Raw genomic sequence first — 19,108 nt, forward strand, 5'->3', positions numbered from 1 at the left:
CCGTTTGTGTATTGTAGGTGTTCACACAGAGCCGCCGCTGGAAAGACCACGGAGACATGCTGAAGCAGTACGCTACGTGTCTCAGTGATTTACTGCCACGCTACAACATCTCTGAACCTGAAATCTACTTTGATATCTGGGTGTCGATCAATGAACGTTTTCAGCAAAGGTGTGAAAGTATTTTGATTCGGATGAAAACGCTTTTAAAATTGTTATGTCCTAAGAATAAAAGTAGAATAAGGGTGTGAGTTTTGAATTTGCTCTGGACTCTTCTTGAAGGATCTTTGATCCTCGGGTGGATATTGTGAAGGCTGACTGGTCCCCTTTCCAACCAAACCCGTGGCTGATGCCTCTGCTGGTGGACCTCTCACCCTGGAGGACCAAGTTCCAGGAGATAGAGGGCAGTTTGGACAACCAGACAGAGATAGTCTTCATTGCTGATTTCCCAGGTTGCAAATCTCTCATTCACCGATATGTGTTTTTTTCAGATGGAAGGAATGACTGCATTTGTGCTAACTGACAGCTTGTTTACCTCCAGGTCTGCACTTGGAAAACTTTGTGAGCGAAGATCTGGGCAACACCAGCGTCCACGTGTTACAGGGGCGAGTGAATGTTGAGATAGTGGAGGAGAAAAAGAACTACACTCTGCAGCCTGGTGAACAGTTAAAGGTACAGTTACGCACCATAAATCTCTGCCAGTGACCCACCATGAACACTTTCAGTAGGCGACAGTAAGACGGCAAGAGAAAACCAGCCGGGCAAGTTTCTGAAACCAATCTCGGAGTAGTCAGAGAGCCCAGTAATTTCCAAATCACAGCAAATGGATTCTTGCAAGATCATGATCCCAAAACCATCTGGAATGTCTGTCAGGAAGTTATTGGGAGATGAGAAAAGCATAATCACTTGGGAAATAGCTGAAGTGATACAGAAATGAATGACAAAATGGGTTAAAATACATGTTGATATACAAAACTGACTAAAATATTGAAATGTATATAAATATATGTAGTATTAATTTGCCATAATGTGGATGTGTGCAGGTTCCTGCTGGGGCCTACCATAAGGTGTACACGGTCTCTGAAGACCCATCTTGCTACATGTACATCTATGTCAACACAACAGAGGCAGCACTGCAGGAAAACTTCACCAAGCTGTTTGAGCTCCAGGAACGTGTCCGCAATGGAACAGGTGAAAACACGAGCATCTTCTCAACTGCTTTAAAATTGTTGCAGTGGGCTTAGTTCCTGATGGCATCAAGTGTACAATTTAGCATGGTACTTGGCAGGTTGGTTGTTGAAAACGTTTTGAAAGAACTGCCAATATTTTGTGTCTTTGTGTAATTTCAGACTGATAAAAGAAGTTGAGATCAGCCCTCTGTGGTGTTTATTCCTTCTCTTTCAGTTCTTGTTGGTCCTATCACTGCACATAGTTGTTTATGACTCTGAATCTATGTTTTGGTTTGCTGTGATGTTGCAGACTGAATTTGGGATCTTCCCGATGGTTCCACTTTATGCACTTTTAGGAATCCGACACATCTAAAATGCCTGAAAGTCCCGCATTTTTCTGTATATTTTGTTCTTTTGTTTCCCGTGTGTGAACTTTGCTTTAGAGATCAAAACAAGCCCATCACATGTTGTCTTGCCCCACAGAAACTGAGCCTCTTCCTCCTGAGCTGCAGCCTCTTATGACTGCAGACGACAACGAAGGGGCAGAAGTCAACGCCACCGACCCCATTGTACGTCTGTTCCTGAAGAGACAGCGTCGGATAAAGGAGGTGAAGAAACGCAGGGAGGCTGGTGTGCTAGAGCGACTGGACCGCTTTGCTGTGAAGAAGTACTACACGATACGGCGGGGGTGAGTATTCTCACAGTAACAAACAGGGTTTGCTGTGTTAACACAGAAAATGTGCAACAAATCTCTCGACTCGGATCCTTTGTCTCGAAGGTTCTTGATGACGGCCATCGCAGTGCGAAACCTGGCGGTAGGTCTCCCTCCTCTGGAGCAGCTGAGAAGAGAAGTTGCCTTTGCCAACTTTAAAGAACCTCAAGCAGAAGCCAACCAAGATGAGAGGCTCAAAGACGAAGTTGGTCATGGAGAACTTTAGAGCCATTGAGACAAAAGTATCAAGAAAACTGGTGAATTAACTGCAGGTGCTGAAACACGCATTCCAATCAATGTGTGCGTTACTACTGGACTGTTACTCGCTGCCCAGGCATCAAAGCAGTCTTAATTTCTCTGAAATATTTAGCATTTGAGATTATTTCCAGACGTCAAGTCAAAACTTTGCTATCATTTACGAATCTGAACATACTGCAGAAGATGCGTTTCAGTTGCTGAACCCTGTATGTTGAGATTGTGTGGCTGGGTGATGTGATCAAATAGCAGCATAAAGACATATGTGCTCAGAAAGGCTACAAGGAATTATATGATCCATATAAACATGCTACACTACAAATGCTGCTTTGTTTAGAGATGATGTGCAGCATGCGACAGGAATGCGTTATTATGTTTTAAAGGGGAGAGATTCAAGCGAATTAACCGTTTTTCAAGGAGTTTTACTGTTGTGAATTTTTTTTTTTTCTACAATGTGAGAGAAACTGACGGCTAATGATGTAAAAACAACTGTCTAACTGCAACTTTTTCTAGTAACTTTTCTAATGATGTCAATAAATTTGATGTTTATTTAATTAAAAATCAACTTTGAGTCGGACAAAGAAGGTTTGCGTGAACACTGAATTTTATTGGTGTTAGTATTTCACAAAGTGTTAATGTCGAAGTGTTACAGCAGAATTCACTGTAGTTTGGCACAGAAACAACATTCCATAAAGTCAGCACACAATGTTACACAAAATAAATAATTATTAATCTTCACAATGAGCTTCTACCTTCGCTTTGGACACAATCATGATTTTCTTTTTCTTTTTTTTAGCTGAGGTTCATTGTTCAGACTTCATTTCACTAAATAGAAACGTGTAGTTATCAGTGTTGTGTAGTCAAGGTCCTGTTGTATAAAAGGCTCAACGAGGCAGGTCGGATAGCTTAAATCATTGTTTACTGCTCCAAAAAAAAGTCGCAGTTCCAAAAAAAATACTTGTCAATTAAGTGTTCACAACTTCAAATATCTCATCTCATATTGCACAATATTTTACTGGCAACAAGTCAACTGCCACATTTTTAATACTTCTTTAGAAACACAAAGCAACATTTGCATCCCTTTATGTAACAGACAACTGGGCCTCTAATCGCCACAGCTTCTCCATTATGTGTAAATTCAACTTTAACTGTAATATGGCTGGTGTTAGTGTTAGACGCTGGTCTTAAGTGACGCTGATCAACATGAACTTCACAATCACGCAAAAAACTAAAACCTTGGTGTGGAAATTTACTTGCACTTACAGCTACAAAGCCTGTGTGTGTGTGTGTGTATATACAGAGTCTGAAGGCAGATCCTGAAATATGTGACAGGAACAGCTCGTTGACCAAATGATTAACATAGTTCCCTTTTTGTTTTTTCTTTGAGCTTACATACTTTTGCATAGATTAAAGCTAGATTCAACTAGATACTTTTTCTATAATCTAAATAGGCGAGCGTGTACGTTTATGTCTAGGGTGCCGACGATCACAGATGAAACCCTGTGACTCAGATTTCACTGATACAACTTTCAACTGTTTTGAGCACTGTCACCAAAACATAAATTGGTTCAGAGCCCTAAGAGCTGTTTTGTTTTTGTTTTTTAGTAAAACGGGATAGTTCTCAAGTGTCATATTTTACAGGCTGGAAAGAGAGGATTTGCGACGGCTTCTGCTAACGACACATCCTTCTTATGATTGGGCTGTGTGAAAACAAGAGGAAGGGTTGGTACATAGCGTCAAGGCTCCACGAGTCCTGAATGGAGCAGAATCAAAAGGCAGAGCGAAACTGATGGAAAAGAGGTAAAACTCTGCCTGTAGTGTCACATGTGACAAGACTTGGGTAGGGAACTAAAATCGCTGTCTGAATCTGTTTCGTACAGTTGGGATGATGTCCACCTGTAGAACTTCGCTAAGTTTGTGCCGCATATCAAATCTCTTATATTTTTGTTTCAAACTGGCTGTTTGCCCAAAAGCTCAAGCTCACCGCCTTACAGAACTAAGCAGCTCCTCCGGTAGCCGAGCAAAGCTCACTAGCACCGCTGTCAACGCTACAGTACTTTCTAACAGGCTCTGTTCTCTCGTGCTCCATGTCCTCTATGTCTAGGTCCAAATCAGAGCCACATAGCTTTCAACTCCAGCAGGATGCACTACTGGCCTCTTCAATCCCTCAAAAAAAAATTAGAAAAATAGAAAAAGATTCCCCCACTTTGTCCCACCACACTCCCTCAGCTGCCTCCAATTGGCAGCTTAAAACAAATAAAAAAAGAACCCACATCAAAAGTGCTACAGAGGGAGTGGCACCTCTCTGTTTGCCGGCCAGCTCCACACTCCGATCTTTCCCTTTGTCCTCGAGAGCTGAAAACGCTCCATCGTCTGCCTCTGGAAAACTGACGGGACTTTTACTCCAGCAGTCATCACCATCTCCTCTCTACTGCAATCTCAAAAAGCCCTCTCAATTCCTCCCTACGTGAATGAGCCTCTTGTCGATATTTTCAGTTGATCCTGTGCATCCATTTCTCTCATTGCTCTCCTATAAAAGATAGGAGTTCTCAATTAATCTGTAACAACGTTTTTAGCTCTATCACTCCGAAAATAATCTCAGTTTCACATACTGTTCAACTTTGAAGTTCAGAGACGTTTTGAACTGGAACTCGTCTGAGTGTCAGTGGGCTTACGGACAATGAATGAGTTAGTGTTCATACTTTAAAATGTGAGGAATTGGGTAAAGATCCTACAGGCATCTTTTTGTTTAAAAAAATAATGGATTTTTGTTATATGCTTTGGATAATATAAATGCGGCTCAGTGTATCTTGTGCACACCTGGAATGGTGTGAGAATATGAAGCATATATTTGTGCTGACGTGTCCTTCATATCCATCCCCGCAGCTCTACCTCAGCTGAAGATCTTGGCAGAAAACTCCACGTATCACACCTTCAATCACAACATTAGACAATGTGTCTGAAAGTGAAGAGGATAAGGTTTTGGTCAGTTAAGGTGCACAGCTCACTAATATGCAATATTTTCAGCGGAGAACAAATGAGGATCTCACGATGCTGTGCATCAGCAGACTGAACGCACCGTGTGCAGATGGCAGCAGATAGGGGTCTCTCAGAAACAGCATGACAGGCTGATGGGAAAGTTTACTGGAAAAAAAAAAAAAAAAAAAAGAAAAAAGAATTAAAGCTGGAGAAGTGAGGGGGTAACGGAGCTGCATATAAATGGAAAAACAGGTCGGGTCATTGGTATGACGAGTGAAGTTCAAGAGCAGAGTAAACAATGGCTGATTTTTAACCGGTTAAAGTACAAAACCTGTACTTAAAAACCTGACCTGCTGGCTCATACGAATGAGGAAGCTCAAAATGACTCACCTTGACTCTACTGAGTCTGTATCGAAGGACCTGTTAAGACCAAAGTGAAAGTTAGGCCACGTAGTTCTCCTCTGTCCTTGGAACAAAACTCTCCCACCAACAAAAACTGTTCATTGTTTTTCTTTTTTTTTTTTTTTTTTATTTATTTTGAGGCAAACCTACAGTTTCAACTCACCCACAGCTTTCGGTTTTTGGCACTGAAGGAAAATGGCGGATGTTTAGGAAATCCAGGAATATCTTTGGAAGAGCCTCATTTTCCATAATTATAGTCTGACAAAACAAAAGCAAATTTCAGCGAGTACACAGAGCAGCGGGACAAAACCAAAGTGCTCCGAGTGACCAGTAGGATTCTGTTTAACCACCCTGCAGGAGCTTCACTTTGGGTTCCACAAAAGTTCCATTTGGTGAAAGCAGAGACTACGCATGATGCAAAAGAGGTTTAAGTTCTTCATTTGGGGGTATAAGGAGGAGTGGAAGTGTACGAGAGTACCTGCAGGTAGAGCTCCAAGCCTTGCCTCCTCTGCTCCAGGACTTTAGGAACCCAGTTTCTGACATGTTTTGAGGGGATTTCAGGTGGCTTTATGCTCTTCTTTAGCTGGAGAAATTTAGAAAAAATATCAAATATATACACAGCAGTACAGACTGAAGATTAATTAATAAATTTAGCACAATTATAAACATATATTTGCCACTTAAACCGCTGAAAATACCAGTGACAGGTGACGTGAACTCAGAGAAAGTTTTTAAACTTAACTTTAACTTTTTAAAGGCAAAAAAGCTGTTTGAGCAAAGAAGATTTGATTTGAACAGCCTCGCTGCCAGTAGGTTGGAGGATTTGTGAGCCAAAAAGATTATATTTGAAAGAAGCAGGCTAGACCGCAAGTTACATCGAATAAGGGGGAGAATGACGCAGCAGTAAAGGATTCTAAGTTAAAGTTGTTGAGATTAATGCACAGAAAGTCAGCAGTTTGCAGAGATGTGTGGTATTTTCAGTGCACACGGACCTGTTGGTAGAAAATGTGAAAGGACAAAACAAACAAAGTAAAAAAAATCCAGACAGACTGCACTGAGATTAAAGCACGGAGGTGGAAATGTCTGAGCCCGTCTGCGTTTTCTTCACAGTGGTGTCACGAAATGTATTCATTTCAGGAATTCTGACGTATAAAAAGGGGAAATCTGTGTGCAAACTAATAAAAAGCAGCCAAAATTTGTCCTGGTGTCTGCAGGTTAATGATTCAAACCAGAGCAGTCACCTGTTGACTGAATAGTTTAGATCTGGATTCTTTAACAGCTGTGGAATAAAAAGAAATTCAACCTTGTCAGAAATAAAATGAAGATAAAAAATACTATAAAATAAAATATTCATAATCAGATCTTTGCTGATGTCAAGGAATCTAAAAGCTAACAAACTTCCCCTTTGTTCTCAGCGACTTTGCTTGGTTTGTCCGTCTGTATGAGAGTACGAACGTGGTACAATGGTTTGTATCTGGTATAAATTGGGATTCATTGAATTAAAAATGTTTGACAAGGCAATGTAGCATGATATGTGGTCATAAAAGCCACTTGCTTTCACATTTTGTCCGCTAATGCTGACCTGATTCGCTAGATTTGTTACACAGAACCATGTGGAGAGTCCTCTGGACAAACTAGCTGGAAAAGGTGGACAATTTAAAAAATAAAAAATAAATAAATACTGCATTTTAAACTAAAAATTTAAAAAAGCAATAAAGATTAAGCATCTTTTCCTGAATTGCTATCAAGAGTTTCTGAGAAGCGACGAGGATTCGGAGAAAAAAAAAAAAAAAAAGCATGAACAGCGAGGGCCAAAAGGAAAGAGGGCACTTTGGACACGTTCGTATAGTTAAAGGCTAAAGAAACACAGTCGGTGTGAAGAATATTTGCGATGCCTCTGTTGTATTCAGATGTCTCAGTGAGTCAACACGTGGAATAGCGGAGCAGTAAAACAGGCGGCCTATCTCATTTAATCATTTCCTCCTGCATAGATCTTTACTGACAGGGAGCTGCAAATCAAACAAAGTGCAAATTAATGAACAGGATAGAGACAGGAGCTCATGTACAACCTCAAACAAGCCAGTGTGGTGAACGGGGTTTACCACCATGAAGCTCGCTGAGTATTCCCTGCACTGATTTCCTGTGACTGTCTATGCACTTCTCAGTTTTGCTCTTAAACACCACGAAAATACAGTAAATGAAGAGCCACAGCACTGGATCTGCTAGTAGAGGCTACATACATCACCAAAAGAGTTTTTTATTTTAAAGAGAAATGTATCTCATTAATTGTTCAAGCAATTAAAGCCTGTTGCCATCATAAAACCGTTGTTGTTTTTGTTTTTACCGAAGAGAAAATTCTGTTAAAGATCATGCAGGAAAAGCTTTTAATTACAAAAGTGATGAAGGAAATACATTAAAACCACAATCAACATATAAAAATGTCATTCAACTCATAAAATGATGTGGAGACTGACATGTTTTAGCACATGAAACAACACAGCACAGATATATCACAATGCTGTTGTTCCTCAAATGTCAGCAATGAATAGCCGCATTCGGACAGAGCCGTTCTAAGAACGGTCCTCCTCGAATTTCGTTCTGATAACTCTTTCAGTCTGCATTCGCACATGAGTCGGGACCAGGTCGGGACTGATGCGGCGCAGCCGTCTGCGTCAGTGACGTGTTACTTTAGCGCCACATTCAACAACAAAAGAAAACAAAACCCGCGAAAGTAAGGAGAGAAGAAAAAAACACCACAAAGAAGCTAATATGGAGAGCGGGGAGGCCACCGTGTTCATGGTCCGCATGATGGTGATATTAATCATGGACGATCACATCAGGCGTCTAACATCAAGGCTGGAAGAGCTCACAGAGAGAGTCCGGTGACAAAGGATCGAGCGCAGGCGATACTTCTTGGTTTCATGAAAGAAGAAAGGAGAGCAGAGCGCCGCAGACAAAGGAGACAACGTGTAAGTTTAACTTATTAAACACGCGCAGGTTGTGGCTGTGTGGTTTGAGTAAACATTTCAGCCGTGACAGCATGACAAGGGGCGTAGCTACAAACCACCAAACACCTCCGTCAGATGCGTTCTATAGAACCCCAAAAAGACCCAGCCTCGGAGAAGGAGCTAAAATGGTTATAGGAACTGAGGGCCGTGGTCCCGAGTTCCTGTATGTGCGAATGCGGGAGAAAACGGCCCCGTTCCTTAAAAGGTTATAGGAACTGCCAAAGGTTCCTACAGTGTGAATGCGGCTAATATGACCCTTCAAATGGAAAATGGGACCACTTTCGCATATCAAAGGCAAAGGTCACACACTTGGCCACAAAGAAATCATAACAGACCAGCGAAGTACGGATAAAAATCCGGGGATGCTCCAAATCTCACCATTTTGTGCAAGGTGTGAAATTCACTGTAGCGTTTCTCAATAGTATGCAGTCTGCCATTCATAAGCACGTCAATTCTGAAGACCTGAAAGAAAGGCAAAAACAAGTCAGCGCTGCTTGTTAAGGGAACATCTCCACGAGTCAGCGGGCGGGTGCTAATGCAGAGGTCAGCAAGTTGGAAAGGGGAAACATCTGGCCGCTGTGGCGTGATCTGTCAAGAGTTGCTGCAACACTTCCCCGAGCTGACCGTCATCCACTTCCGTCACTCAGCTGATTACTTCTGTGAAAGACTCCCAGCATTGTGTAAAAGAGGAAATTGACTTTGAATGACAGCAGTGGCAGTAATGCAACTTAACTAAGCAGATGATAGAAAAGGCAACAAATAGTAACTACTAATGATGCTGGTGCATGCAAGAAAAAACAAACAAACAGCTGTTACGAGTGAAATCTGAGCATTTGCTGAATTATAAAACAGTTAAAATGCTTGATAATATGTGGACACGTGGACTTTGCAGTGATTACTGAGGTGGTGGTCAATTGGACAAGAAGGGTGCCACACAAATGTCTTCCATTTAAAATTGTAGTCTCTGGGTCAAATTTCAGACACCAAGATATAACACTGGGGTCATAATGTAGGCCTAACTAAAAGTCCAATTCTTACACGTTTTTCTTGATTTTGCTGCAGTTTTCATGTGAAATTTTGCACACTTTCTCGCCTTTCAGAAAAATACGCCTTTAATAGATGCCAGCACAGACTCACGGGCTCTTTAGGTCGATACAAAGTCAAAAGTCAGCAAGTTTTTGCTCTTTGGATATGTGAAGGCTGACATTTTTAAAGAGAACGAACACAAGGTGAATTCAGGACTCATCTGATCAGTCTCAAACAAACCAAACGGACTGTTTACAATATTATAGGGTATAATAATTGTGATGGTAATTATATGGGTTTATATGGGTGAAAAAAACACACATCAGCGACAGACAGGCAGACACACAGAGATTGTTGTGAGGAGCTTACCGTGTATCCTCTCTCGATCGAGTTGTTTTCTGAACGAAACGAAGGAATTGACACTCGGACCGGATGCATTTTCACCTGATAAAAAGTGTACGGTTTTGTCGATGATCTTCTGGCGCATACAAACACACACACTCACGCTGCTGATGGTTTGCTCCAGTTTGTCTGACAGAAAGCTTGATAAAAATAACTGAATTCAAACAAGCGGAGCTGGGTGTCGGTGGTGCCCCCTGGTGGAGCGGAGGATAATGACGGCTGTCTGACTTAAACGCAACGTTAATATTATTTGATTGAACATATTTGACTTCATGTAGCTTATTCTAGGATGGCTTATCACATCAGTTTGATTGCAAATGTAGACTGATTCATACTATCAACAAAGCAGAGTTAAAAGTTTAGCATTCAAGCCATAGCATAAAAGCAAGTCATAGATTGTTTAAAGTGAACAACTATGTAGATAAAGCAGCCATAAAGATGTTTAAGAGTGCTCATTATGATGTAGTATTTGTCGACAATATAAACACTGCGACAACTCATTTTATTTGATAGCAACTTCTGTTTAACGTATTACATGTGTAACTTGTTTATCCAAAAACCTTACGTAATGGGAAAATTGATCACACTTACTTAAAAATACACACTTAAGATGTTATAATGTGTAAAATATGAATAACATTTAGATTCACTTGATATGTTTAAATGAGTGTTGCCAAGATAATAAACTTATTACTTGTTAAAGTCCTGTCTGTCTATCTTGGACCAATTCTTTTCACTTTATACATGCTTCCATAAGGTAACATTATTTGACAGCATGGCATAAATTTCCATTACTATGCTGATGATACTCAGCTGTACTTATCTATAAAACCAGATCAACCCAATAGGTTGGTCGGACTATATCTGAAAGACATAAAGACTTTGATGACTCAGAACTGTCTGCTTCTATATTCAGACAAAACTGAAGTCATTATCTTTGAACCTGAGCACTTCGGAGAGAAATTGTCTAGCTATATAATTACTCTAGATGGTATTTCCTTGGCTTCTAGTACTACAGTGAGGAACCTTGGAGTTATTTTTGACCAGGATCTGTACTTTGACTCACATGTAAAAGAAGTTTCTATGACTGCCTTCTTTCACCTTAGTAATATTGCCAAAATCAGGAGCATCCTGTTTCAGAGTGATGCAGAAAAACTAGTGCATGCATTTGTTACTTCAAGACTGGACGACTGTAATTCTTTATTATTGGCTGTCCAACATTGACCGCTGGGATAGGCTCCAGCCCCCCCCCCCCCCCCCCGCGACCCGACCGACGGATTTCAGCAGGTATAGAAAATGGATGGATGGATTTCATTGGATTATGATTACAAATAAATTGAACTCCAATTAGCTTGAATTGGACTATATTATTGAAGTGCCTTGAGATGATATTTGTTGTAATTTGGTGCTATATAAATGAAACTGGACTGAATTGAATTGAATTATCAGTTTTTGAAAATATTACCAACCCAGGAAATAAGTCTGACGATGTTGGAGGGTTTTCAGACATTAAAAATTCATTTTGATACAAAGCCTGTGGTACAAACCGACTGTGAAGCTTTTTATGAAGAATGTGATGAAAAAAAGGAGATCAAGGTTTTTAAGTTTTCTGTATTAATCAGGGATGGTCAAAACAACATAGTACGTCTCTGCTGGAGATAGAGTTAACACTTAGTTCCATTATGTCAGAAAAGCAGAAAGCAAGTGTGTTTGTGGCGAGCAAAGACAACAACATAGAAATATAAAAGAAACAAAGACAAGAAGAGGAGAGAAAAGTCACTTCCAAACAAGAAGCTTCAAACTGTGAGACAAAATCTTAAAGTTGTATTCAAGTAAGCTTCATGAAAAGCTTTTGAGTAAAGAGTTTAATTTGTTGCATATAAATATAACAAATATACTTTCCTTTAAACAAACGGGTTCGTTTTAAAACGTGGTATATTGACTAAAGAATGAGAAAATGCTGCTTTATGCTTATATCTTACTTCTCAAAGCTCTTTAAGTATATTTCAAGTGGTATGAGATGCAAGCAAACAGTACGATTCAATAGATGTAAGAAATTAGAAAATATTGTGAAAAAGCTTCTCAGTGAGGAGAATAATAAAACATGTTTTTTTTTCCTCATAAGCATAGAATAATTAAACATCATCTGGTGCTATAATGCCAGAGGGTTCCTGCTTTTTTTTTCTTTTCTCAATTTCAAGCTAACTGAACGCGTTTTAATGAATCTCAACTTGTGTTGTTTCACATGTGTCTGTAGGTGTTCCTCCACAAAGTCATTCACATGAAAAGTCTGCTGAATCCCTGCTGATCACTGCTGTTTCTTAATATCTGAAAAAAGAAATGAAAAAAATAATCAAACCAACATGAGAATACGTGTAAGAAAAAGAAATTTACACATGTGTCACCTCATGCTCATACTTACGCTGACATGTGACAACCTGACACGTAAGCATAGTTGCCAGTGTACTGGACCTCACAGCGCACAATATTGTTGCTGTAGTCTGACTCTGGGACCTGATAGGAAGGATTTACACTGATCTGTGGAGAACAAGCATGTGTAGAAAAATAAAAATTGGTATGGTAGAAAGGCTTGATAAAAGGCAGACATGGAACTACTCGAGAGGGGTCTCTGAGGGAAGTTATCTGATATTTATAACAAACCTTGAGGACATAGTTGCCAGGTTTCACATCTGTGATGTCAATCCACTGGCAGTCGATGTCTGCGTTGTAGGTATCATAACACCCTGGGCTCAGGCCCTGCACATTGGACAGCATCCATATAAAGAATTATATAAGGAAACGTCTTATTAAACTATGCTGGCTTTTTTTTACATACTTAGTGGCAGATTTAATTTCATCAACATTTCTTTGTGTCATTACAGTCAGATATTACAACAACAGAACAATAATTAGAACCATGCTTAAGTCTAGTTTGGGTGATTTTGGATGTAATGTCAACAGAAAGGGAGAAGAAAATCTGTTGGAAAAAAAACACAAAACAGTGGGGCCCTTGATGGAAAATTCATTCATGTGCTGAGCAGCTGACCACAGACGTTCAGACAGGTGGAATCATCTCAGAGGACAGACAAGAGCTCGTTAAATCACAATCACCACTGCCTTGTGCAAAAGGAAATTCTAAAGATTTTGGCTCAAAAGCCGCTTCCTCAATAAAAGAGTGCTTGTTTTTGTGGGCTCCACCATCACCATGTAGACATTTATGAAGTAAAACCTACCAAACAGCTCTTTCAGTAAGCTGCACGTAAGTAAAGACATTATGTTTGCTGTTATCTTCACTTTAGACTTAACAATATAACTGTACAGTCATACATTACAGCCATATATATATCCATCACAATGTTTAAAAAGCTATTTTAACAAAAAGCTCAGATGTAAATAATTAAATCAATTCAGAGTTCCAGTATAGTGGCTGCTCTCTAAAACAGGGGCATTTGAATGGAATAAAAAACAATGTGAAATGGATATTCCTATTCTTTTGAGTGGGATTGGTTTAACAAGTAGTCAGTATCTTACTAGCACAGGAGACAGCAGACAGAGCGCTCTCAGTTTGAAGAATCAGGGAGGAATTCTGACAAGAAAACTAAGCCAACAGCTTCTCAGAACAGCAAATCTTTTGCAATCTGAGACAACTGAAACTGCGAAAATGTAATTGAGTTTTGACTTTTACACCAAGTATCTTTAGCTTCAGACTTTAGTCTGCATAAGAAGGATCATGTTGCAATATGGGCTCTCTTTAGTAAAGAAACTATTGTCCCATTGATAATAAAAAAATAACTTGATCTGATGCAGAAGTGACACAGTGTAAAAATACACAACATACAGTTTGTTTGTACCACTATAAGATTTCTGAGTTGTTGCAAATGATGACAAAGAATTTTCTTTTCTTGGTTCTGAACAGATTCTCCCGTCTGATTCTCTAAAGAGTCTCCAAGAGTGCAGTCACTGCTGTCTACTGAAGGCATTGACAGCTCAGAAGTACATCACACGACCTCACTTAAAAAGAGTTAACATTTAATGTTATCCACTGAAACAAGTAAGTACATTCTAAAGTAGAAAAAACAAAAACAAAAAAAACAATATATTACAAAAAACTGTCTATGTGTTACACGCATAGTTAAGAAGAGCTATTTGTATTTTACTATTTGTCTCTTTTAAATGGACTAGTTAGACGTAGTTTACCTGGTGTGCAGTGTAATAACTTACAATATGAGCATGCTTGTAGATACATAATGTTGCTATTCCAGAAAATAGAAGCTAACGGGTTAGATGATATTGCATTGGGCCACTTGAAGGCCAAATGTAATGATCAAAAGAAGCTGTACAGACAACAATTTTCTTAGCAAAATCGACTATCCAAAATATGTATTCATTCATATGAAAAAAAATCTGGCCTACTCACAAATAAGTGCAAAATACCAGTTCACATTTTAGTTTTTCTTTTGTTTGTTTGTTTTTGCTCCACTTTTGCAAGCTATTTGCTAACTTTGTTATAGTTCTCTGTGCTTTTTTTCTCAAAATCATTGCCTATTCAGTGAAAGCGAGTGCAGCTGTGTGGGTTATAAAGCCTAAACAGCACCCCGAATGAGGCTAAAAAGGACATACAGCATTAGAATGTTTGCTTTTTCCTTTACTTTGGTGTTTTTTTATAGCCTTTAGTGCATGTAAAAGGTTTGTACAGTTTAAGCCCTGAATCCTCATTAAAGGGAGTCATTGTCTCCCAGAAAGGAGCTCTGCTCCTGAAATGCCTTGATGTAGACCACACTATGCTTTATGTACTTCATGACATCAGCATTAAATACATTTGAAAAGTTCTCTCTCCTTGGCTAGTTTACTGTAGCCTGGCGACGCCATCCTACGTACTTCCGCCCAAAGATTTTGGCTCCGCACATAGTCTGGCCAAATCCCCCTACCTCGGTTCGCTCAGTGTTTTGCCAATCAGCAAACAGTTGCGAGTGGTGACGCAGAACTCACGCGCGGAGTCCATTGTAGTCCATATAATTGTAGTTCAACCGCAGCGGAAATAAACATGGCGACGGAAGAACGCTAGAAGCTATCCATGAAGTTGTCTCAACTCTGGGGAGCATTACACAATTAAAACAAGAGCAAGAGGAATGCCTCGTCAATTTTGTTAGTGGCAAGGATGTCGTAGCTCTCCTTCCAACTGGCTTTGGGAAAAGTTTGATTTATCAAATGGTACCGGTATAATGAAAGCGGATGTGGGAAGCGTGATTCGCGAGCTAGAGCCTCGCGAGAGTAAGCATGAACCTCGGCGCATAACCTACGTCCTTTCTAAACATTACTGATTGGTTAAGGGAACTCCAATGAATTTAAGTTGCTGAGTAAGGTCCCACCCTCCATGGAAACGGATTCCTCTTGGGTTTTTCCAGACTGTTTGACGGAGTCAACAGTCGGCTTTCGCCCAGGCTAAGTTTACTGCTCTTCAAACCAAAAATGAGCAGCTATCTCACATTCCACCATTTTCAACCATCTTTCTTGAAAGTAAAGCTTTCATGTCATGTTATGCGACAAAAATGTTGAAACGAGGACATGAAAAAGAGCAGCTTTAAAATAGGATTTACTCCAGACAGCATTTGGGGTTAAGTCTTCAGATTTGAGACCTGGGTATGTGAGGTGCAGGCATATCTCCTGTAGTATCCATGATCACAGGAGGTGTCCTCCAAGCAGAAGCTGGCCTTGTGGCCCTCTGCCACTGAGTGTTGAGTGCTGGCATCCAGAAGGTCATAGTGGCTGAACTCATCCATGCTGTGGTAGTGCCTGCAGAACAACCGCAGAGGAGACAAAATGCGATTAACACAGTGACCTTTTTTCTTTTACAACCACCAACTAACTATCATTTACCTGATTATTGATTAACGTGTGAGTATATTTAATTGAAATGGCTTTAGGCACAATGACTAAATTATTACAGGTGTTTATTTTTTACTATCACGTAACTCATGCACCTATTGTGGGCTGAAAAAGAATTAGAATCTGGGGTACCTCTGCTATCTAAAAGAATAACAGTCTGGATTTTAACAGTAGTTGACTTTCAAAACACTGACTGAAAATCTATACAGGCTACATCAACAGTTTACTGGATCTTTGCCAAGAAAGATCCTTCTTGGGGAGCAGCTCTGCAGATTGCTCCCTTCACAACATAACTATGGACTGAGGTAGTTCCAAGGAAAAAATAGAAGAGGCATTTTTCCATAAGTTAGCTAGATGAAGGGACAGAATACCAGACTCACTATCCTCATCACAAAATTGCATTCCACTACAATCTGGCTTTGTAGTTGTAAAGGAATCACATTCTATAGTTGGATGCAGTTGAATAATTTCTTCTGATGAAATATGAACAGGGTCTTATTGTCTTCATGCTGGAACAAAACAAAAAAATCCTATTCTGAAAGCCTAAATATATAAAATGTTTTATGTCCTGATACCAAATCTCTAAAAAGTGTGGAAACCATCCAACAGTAACGCAACTGTGGTTGAACTGGGGGTGCCATAAATACGGTCCTCAACATCATGTCTACACATTGTGTACTCAACCTTAACTAAACAGTTCTCCACTTTATACTCCTTATATTTCAGTGATTGCCAAGTGGAAATTTTCAGATGCATGTTGTATGTGTTTGATTTAACATCTTATCAGAAATATATTTTAACTACAAATCATGTAAATGAGTGTAAATAATTACAAAAGTTAGTTTGACATACTATGCCTTGATTGTTTTTGTATAACTGCTTGATGACATTAGTTTAGTGATTATCACTAGCTATTCTAACCTATGTATATACTCCTGGTAGTTTAAAATTGAGCTAAATTGACAGAAAGCCATGTCAGACTCATAGCTAATTGTGTGAGCTGAATGGAAAAGGTGACAAATAAAGACAGAAAAGAAAGCTTGCAAAACTAAAATCAACTTAGACTCCTGAGGACTGAGGCCAAGACAAGTCACAGATTCCCCTTGTGATGGTGAGGTGGACAACGCTGACACTGACATGGCATTATACTCACTGGTGGCAGCTGTGCCACTCCCAGGAGTAGCGTGGCCTGCTGGGGAGGAAGTCGGCTGTCCCCTGGTTCTTGACTCTTTGAGGAAACCTCAGCAGCATGCGGGTGTCATAGTCTCTCACATCTGATCTATAGGCTGAGCTACAGGCGTGTAGCAGAGAAAGCAGATGTGATTACATGGGGGAAAACATACACGCCGTCATATATGGTGACATCATCAAAGATGTTTTTACTGCTTCATCCCCTCATCTGAGCATGGCAGACTGTCAGGGTCTATGTGAAGCTAGTCTGTGTGTAAATTATGGGTGGAAAAATCTCTTGGAGACACGTGGTTGTTTGGGTTCAGCTTCGATAATGTGTTTACCATTCAGGCTTTCCCTGCCCGGGCAAGCTATGATTAAACTTTTATAGAAATCCACCACCCCACCCCCTTTTCTCCTCCATCAACGACAGGATTTGCTTAATTTTACCTCCTCTCATTGCTTCCACTGTTCATCCCTAATCCACAAACACTTAGGTGGTTGTTATGGCTCAGAGCTCTGTGAATCACACTCAGACATGGCTGAAAAAGCATTTGTTCCCCCTCCCTGTGGCCCAGTCCTGACAGTAGTCTACCTTGACAAACAGTTCTCCTCAGCTGCACATCTCAAGTTGTACATTGGGACTCTTTGGACATAGGCAGAGGCTTGAATGTAATATGGCTCAGGCACAAGATCGGGAAGCCCTGCAGCACACAACATAATCACAGTGATACAATTCAATAAGATAATACAGAACACCAAACAAGCCAAGTTTAGAGGGCAAGTATATAAAAAAAATGGACAAAAAAGAAATAAAGATTAAAAATAAACCAATGCTTGGTTGATTATTCCATCGAAAACGTCTCTTACTGTCAGATATCTACCAAACTACTGAATCAAACGTTATCTTTGCACTTTCCTCACTCTTACCGTACTGATGATACCTTGTGCCATATCCGGGTCTCGATCTCGACCTCGGTCTCTCGTAAACGTCATGATAATTGTAATATGGATTATCACTATCGATGGACTTGTAGGGGTCGTATGGATCATCACCAACCATCATGTCTTCTCTCCTGGGCAAAGATGGACTGACAGTGACCTTCTCCTCGGTCTCGTTGACTGTGCGGCTCCCCGCGCTCTCGCCGGGACGTTCACGGTGAAGATAATCGCGGTGCTCATGGCCTCTCACGAGCCTTTGCAGCGGCTGCGGGAGGCTCCGGGGAGGCTGCTGTTGCTGCTGGACCACCGTCTGGCTCTGGGTGTCCTCCTGTTTTACGTCGGCATCGCGGATGATGGTGACAGGTCGCGCTTGCACTTGCTCCTGAGGTGCGCCCCTGCGTCTTGGTGGTTGGTACTCCGAGCCCTGACTTAAAATGCTGAAAACTTTTCCGTTGTGGGACCACTGTAGCGTCTGTCGCAGAGCCGGTCTTTGTTCATTTCTTGGTTGTGTCTCCGGACTCCTCTGAGACTGAGCAAACTGCAGCAGAAAAACAAATAAGCAGACATACGCATATGCGTAACGCGAAGCGCCAAATACGCGTAAATCCATAATGAACTTAGTCAGAAGACACTGAAATGTAACAAAAATATTGTAGAAATTAGCTCTGGGTATCACTTATCTTAAACTGAAATATCCTTCATGTCTGTTTGAAGGAAGTTGATGAGAAGTGAAAGTCAAAAACTAAGTTTCAGTGTATCCTTGTGAACTCATTTCATTCTGCTCCTGCAGCCTGCAGATGCGCCCTACGAGATGATGATGATTATGAGTAGTAGGAGGAGTTCAGCATTTGGCGTTTATAATTCTGTTATACAAGTCTGCTGCTGCTGCTCATATAACCACTGTGGTGTGTGATGATGCCCAGCCAAGTGTGTTTGATAACTGCACGGTCTGACCCTTTACAGGCTGCTAAATCATTAGTAACAACTCATTTTCTTCATCACAAACAACAGATGCAACTTTTAACTAACATCAATAACATTTACAAACTTCTTGTGAAATCCATCTGATATGAGTAATATGACTTATTCCTTGGAAATTACGTCAGACCATCTCCCTTTTTAACTGCCAGAGCAAAAAAAAACAAAAAAAAAACTGCAAT

At 40.4% G+C, this 19,108-nt stretch overlaps 3 protein-coding genes across 3 annotated transcripts in view; 1 reads left to right on the forward strand and 2 right to left on the reverse strand.

Moving 5' to 3' along the window:
• ggcx (gamma-glutamyl carboxylase) overlaps nt 1–2,717 on the forward strand; it is a 9,059-nt gene extending 6,342 nt beyond the window's left edge. Inside the window, exons 10-15 of the mRNA XM_075455217.1 lie at nt 18–169; nt 280–449; nt 539–669; nt 1,041–1,188; nt 1,650–1,854; nt 1,945–2,717. Of these exons, the coding sequence (XP_075311332.1) occupies nt 18–169; nt 280–449; nt 539–669; nt 1,041–1,188; nt 1,650–1,854; nt 1,945–2,104 (966 nt within the window). The 3' untranslated portion in view covers nt 2,105–2,717. The remainder of the gene's footprint in view (nt 1–17; nt 170–279; nt 450–538; nt 670–1,040; nt 1,189–1,649; nt 1,855–1,944) is intronic.
• A 421-nt stretch (nt 2,718–3,138) lies between these two features.
• On the reverse strand, nt 3,139–10,103 carry snx24 (sorting nexin 24). The gene is made up of 7 exons (XM_075455218.1): nt 9,918–10,103; nt 8,901–8,984; nt 5,993–6,097; nt 5,678–5,772; nt 5,503–5,532; nt 5,213–5,277; nt 3,139–5,092 (listed from the first exon to the last, which is right to left on the reverse strand). Exons 1-7 carry the CDS (start codon nt 9,984–9,986, stop codon nt 5,022–5,024), a joined length of 519 nt encoding a protein of 172 aa, XP_075311333.1. The 5' UTR covers nt 9,987–10,103; the 3' UTR covers nt 3,139–5,021.
• A 1,461-nt stretch (nt 10,104–11,564) lies between these two features.
• On the reverse strand, nt 11,565–18,724 carry loxa (lysyl oxidase a). Its single transcript, XM_075455325.1, has 7 exons — nt 17,937–18,724; nt 17,602–17,710; nt 16,990–17,127; nt 15,587–15,743; nt 12,612–12,707; nt 12,373–12,488; nt 11,565–12,278 (listed from the first exon to the last, which is right to left on the reverse strand). The coding sequence occupies exons 1-7, from the start codon at nt 18,556–18,558 to the stop codon at nt 12,272–12,274; spliced, it is 1,245 nt and encodes a 414-aa protein (XP_075311440.1). The 5' UTR covers nt 18,559–18,724; the 3' UTR covers nt 11,565–12,271.
• Between the last annotated feature and the right edge of the window lie 384 nt (nt 18,725–19,108).

This window comes from Odontesthes bonariensis, chromosome 22 (genome assembly GCF_027942865.1).
Source record: "Odontesthes bonariensis isolate fOdoBon6 chromosome 22, fOdoBon6.hap1, whole genome shotgun sequence".
NCBI lineage: Eukaryota > Metazoa > Chordata > Actinopteri > Atheriniformes > Atherinopsidae > Odontesthes > Odontesthes bonariensis.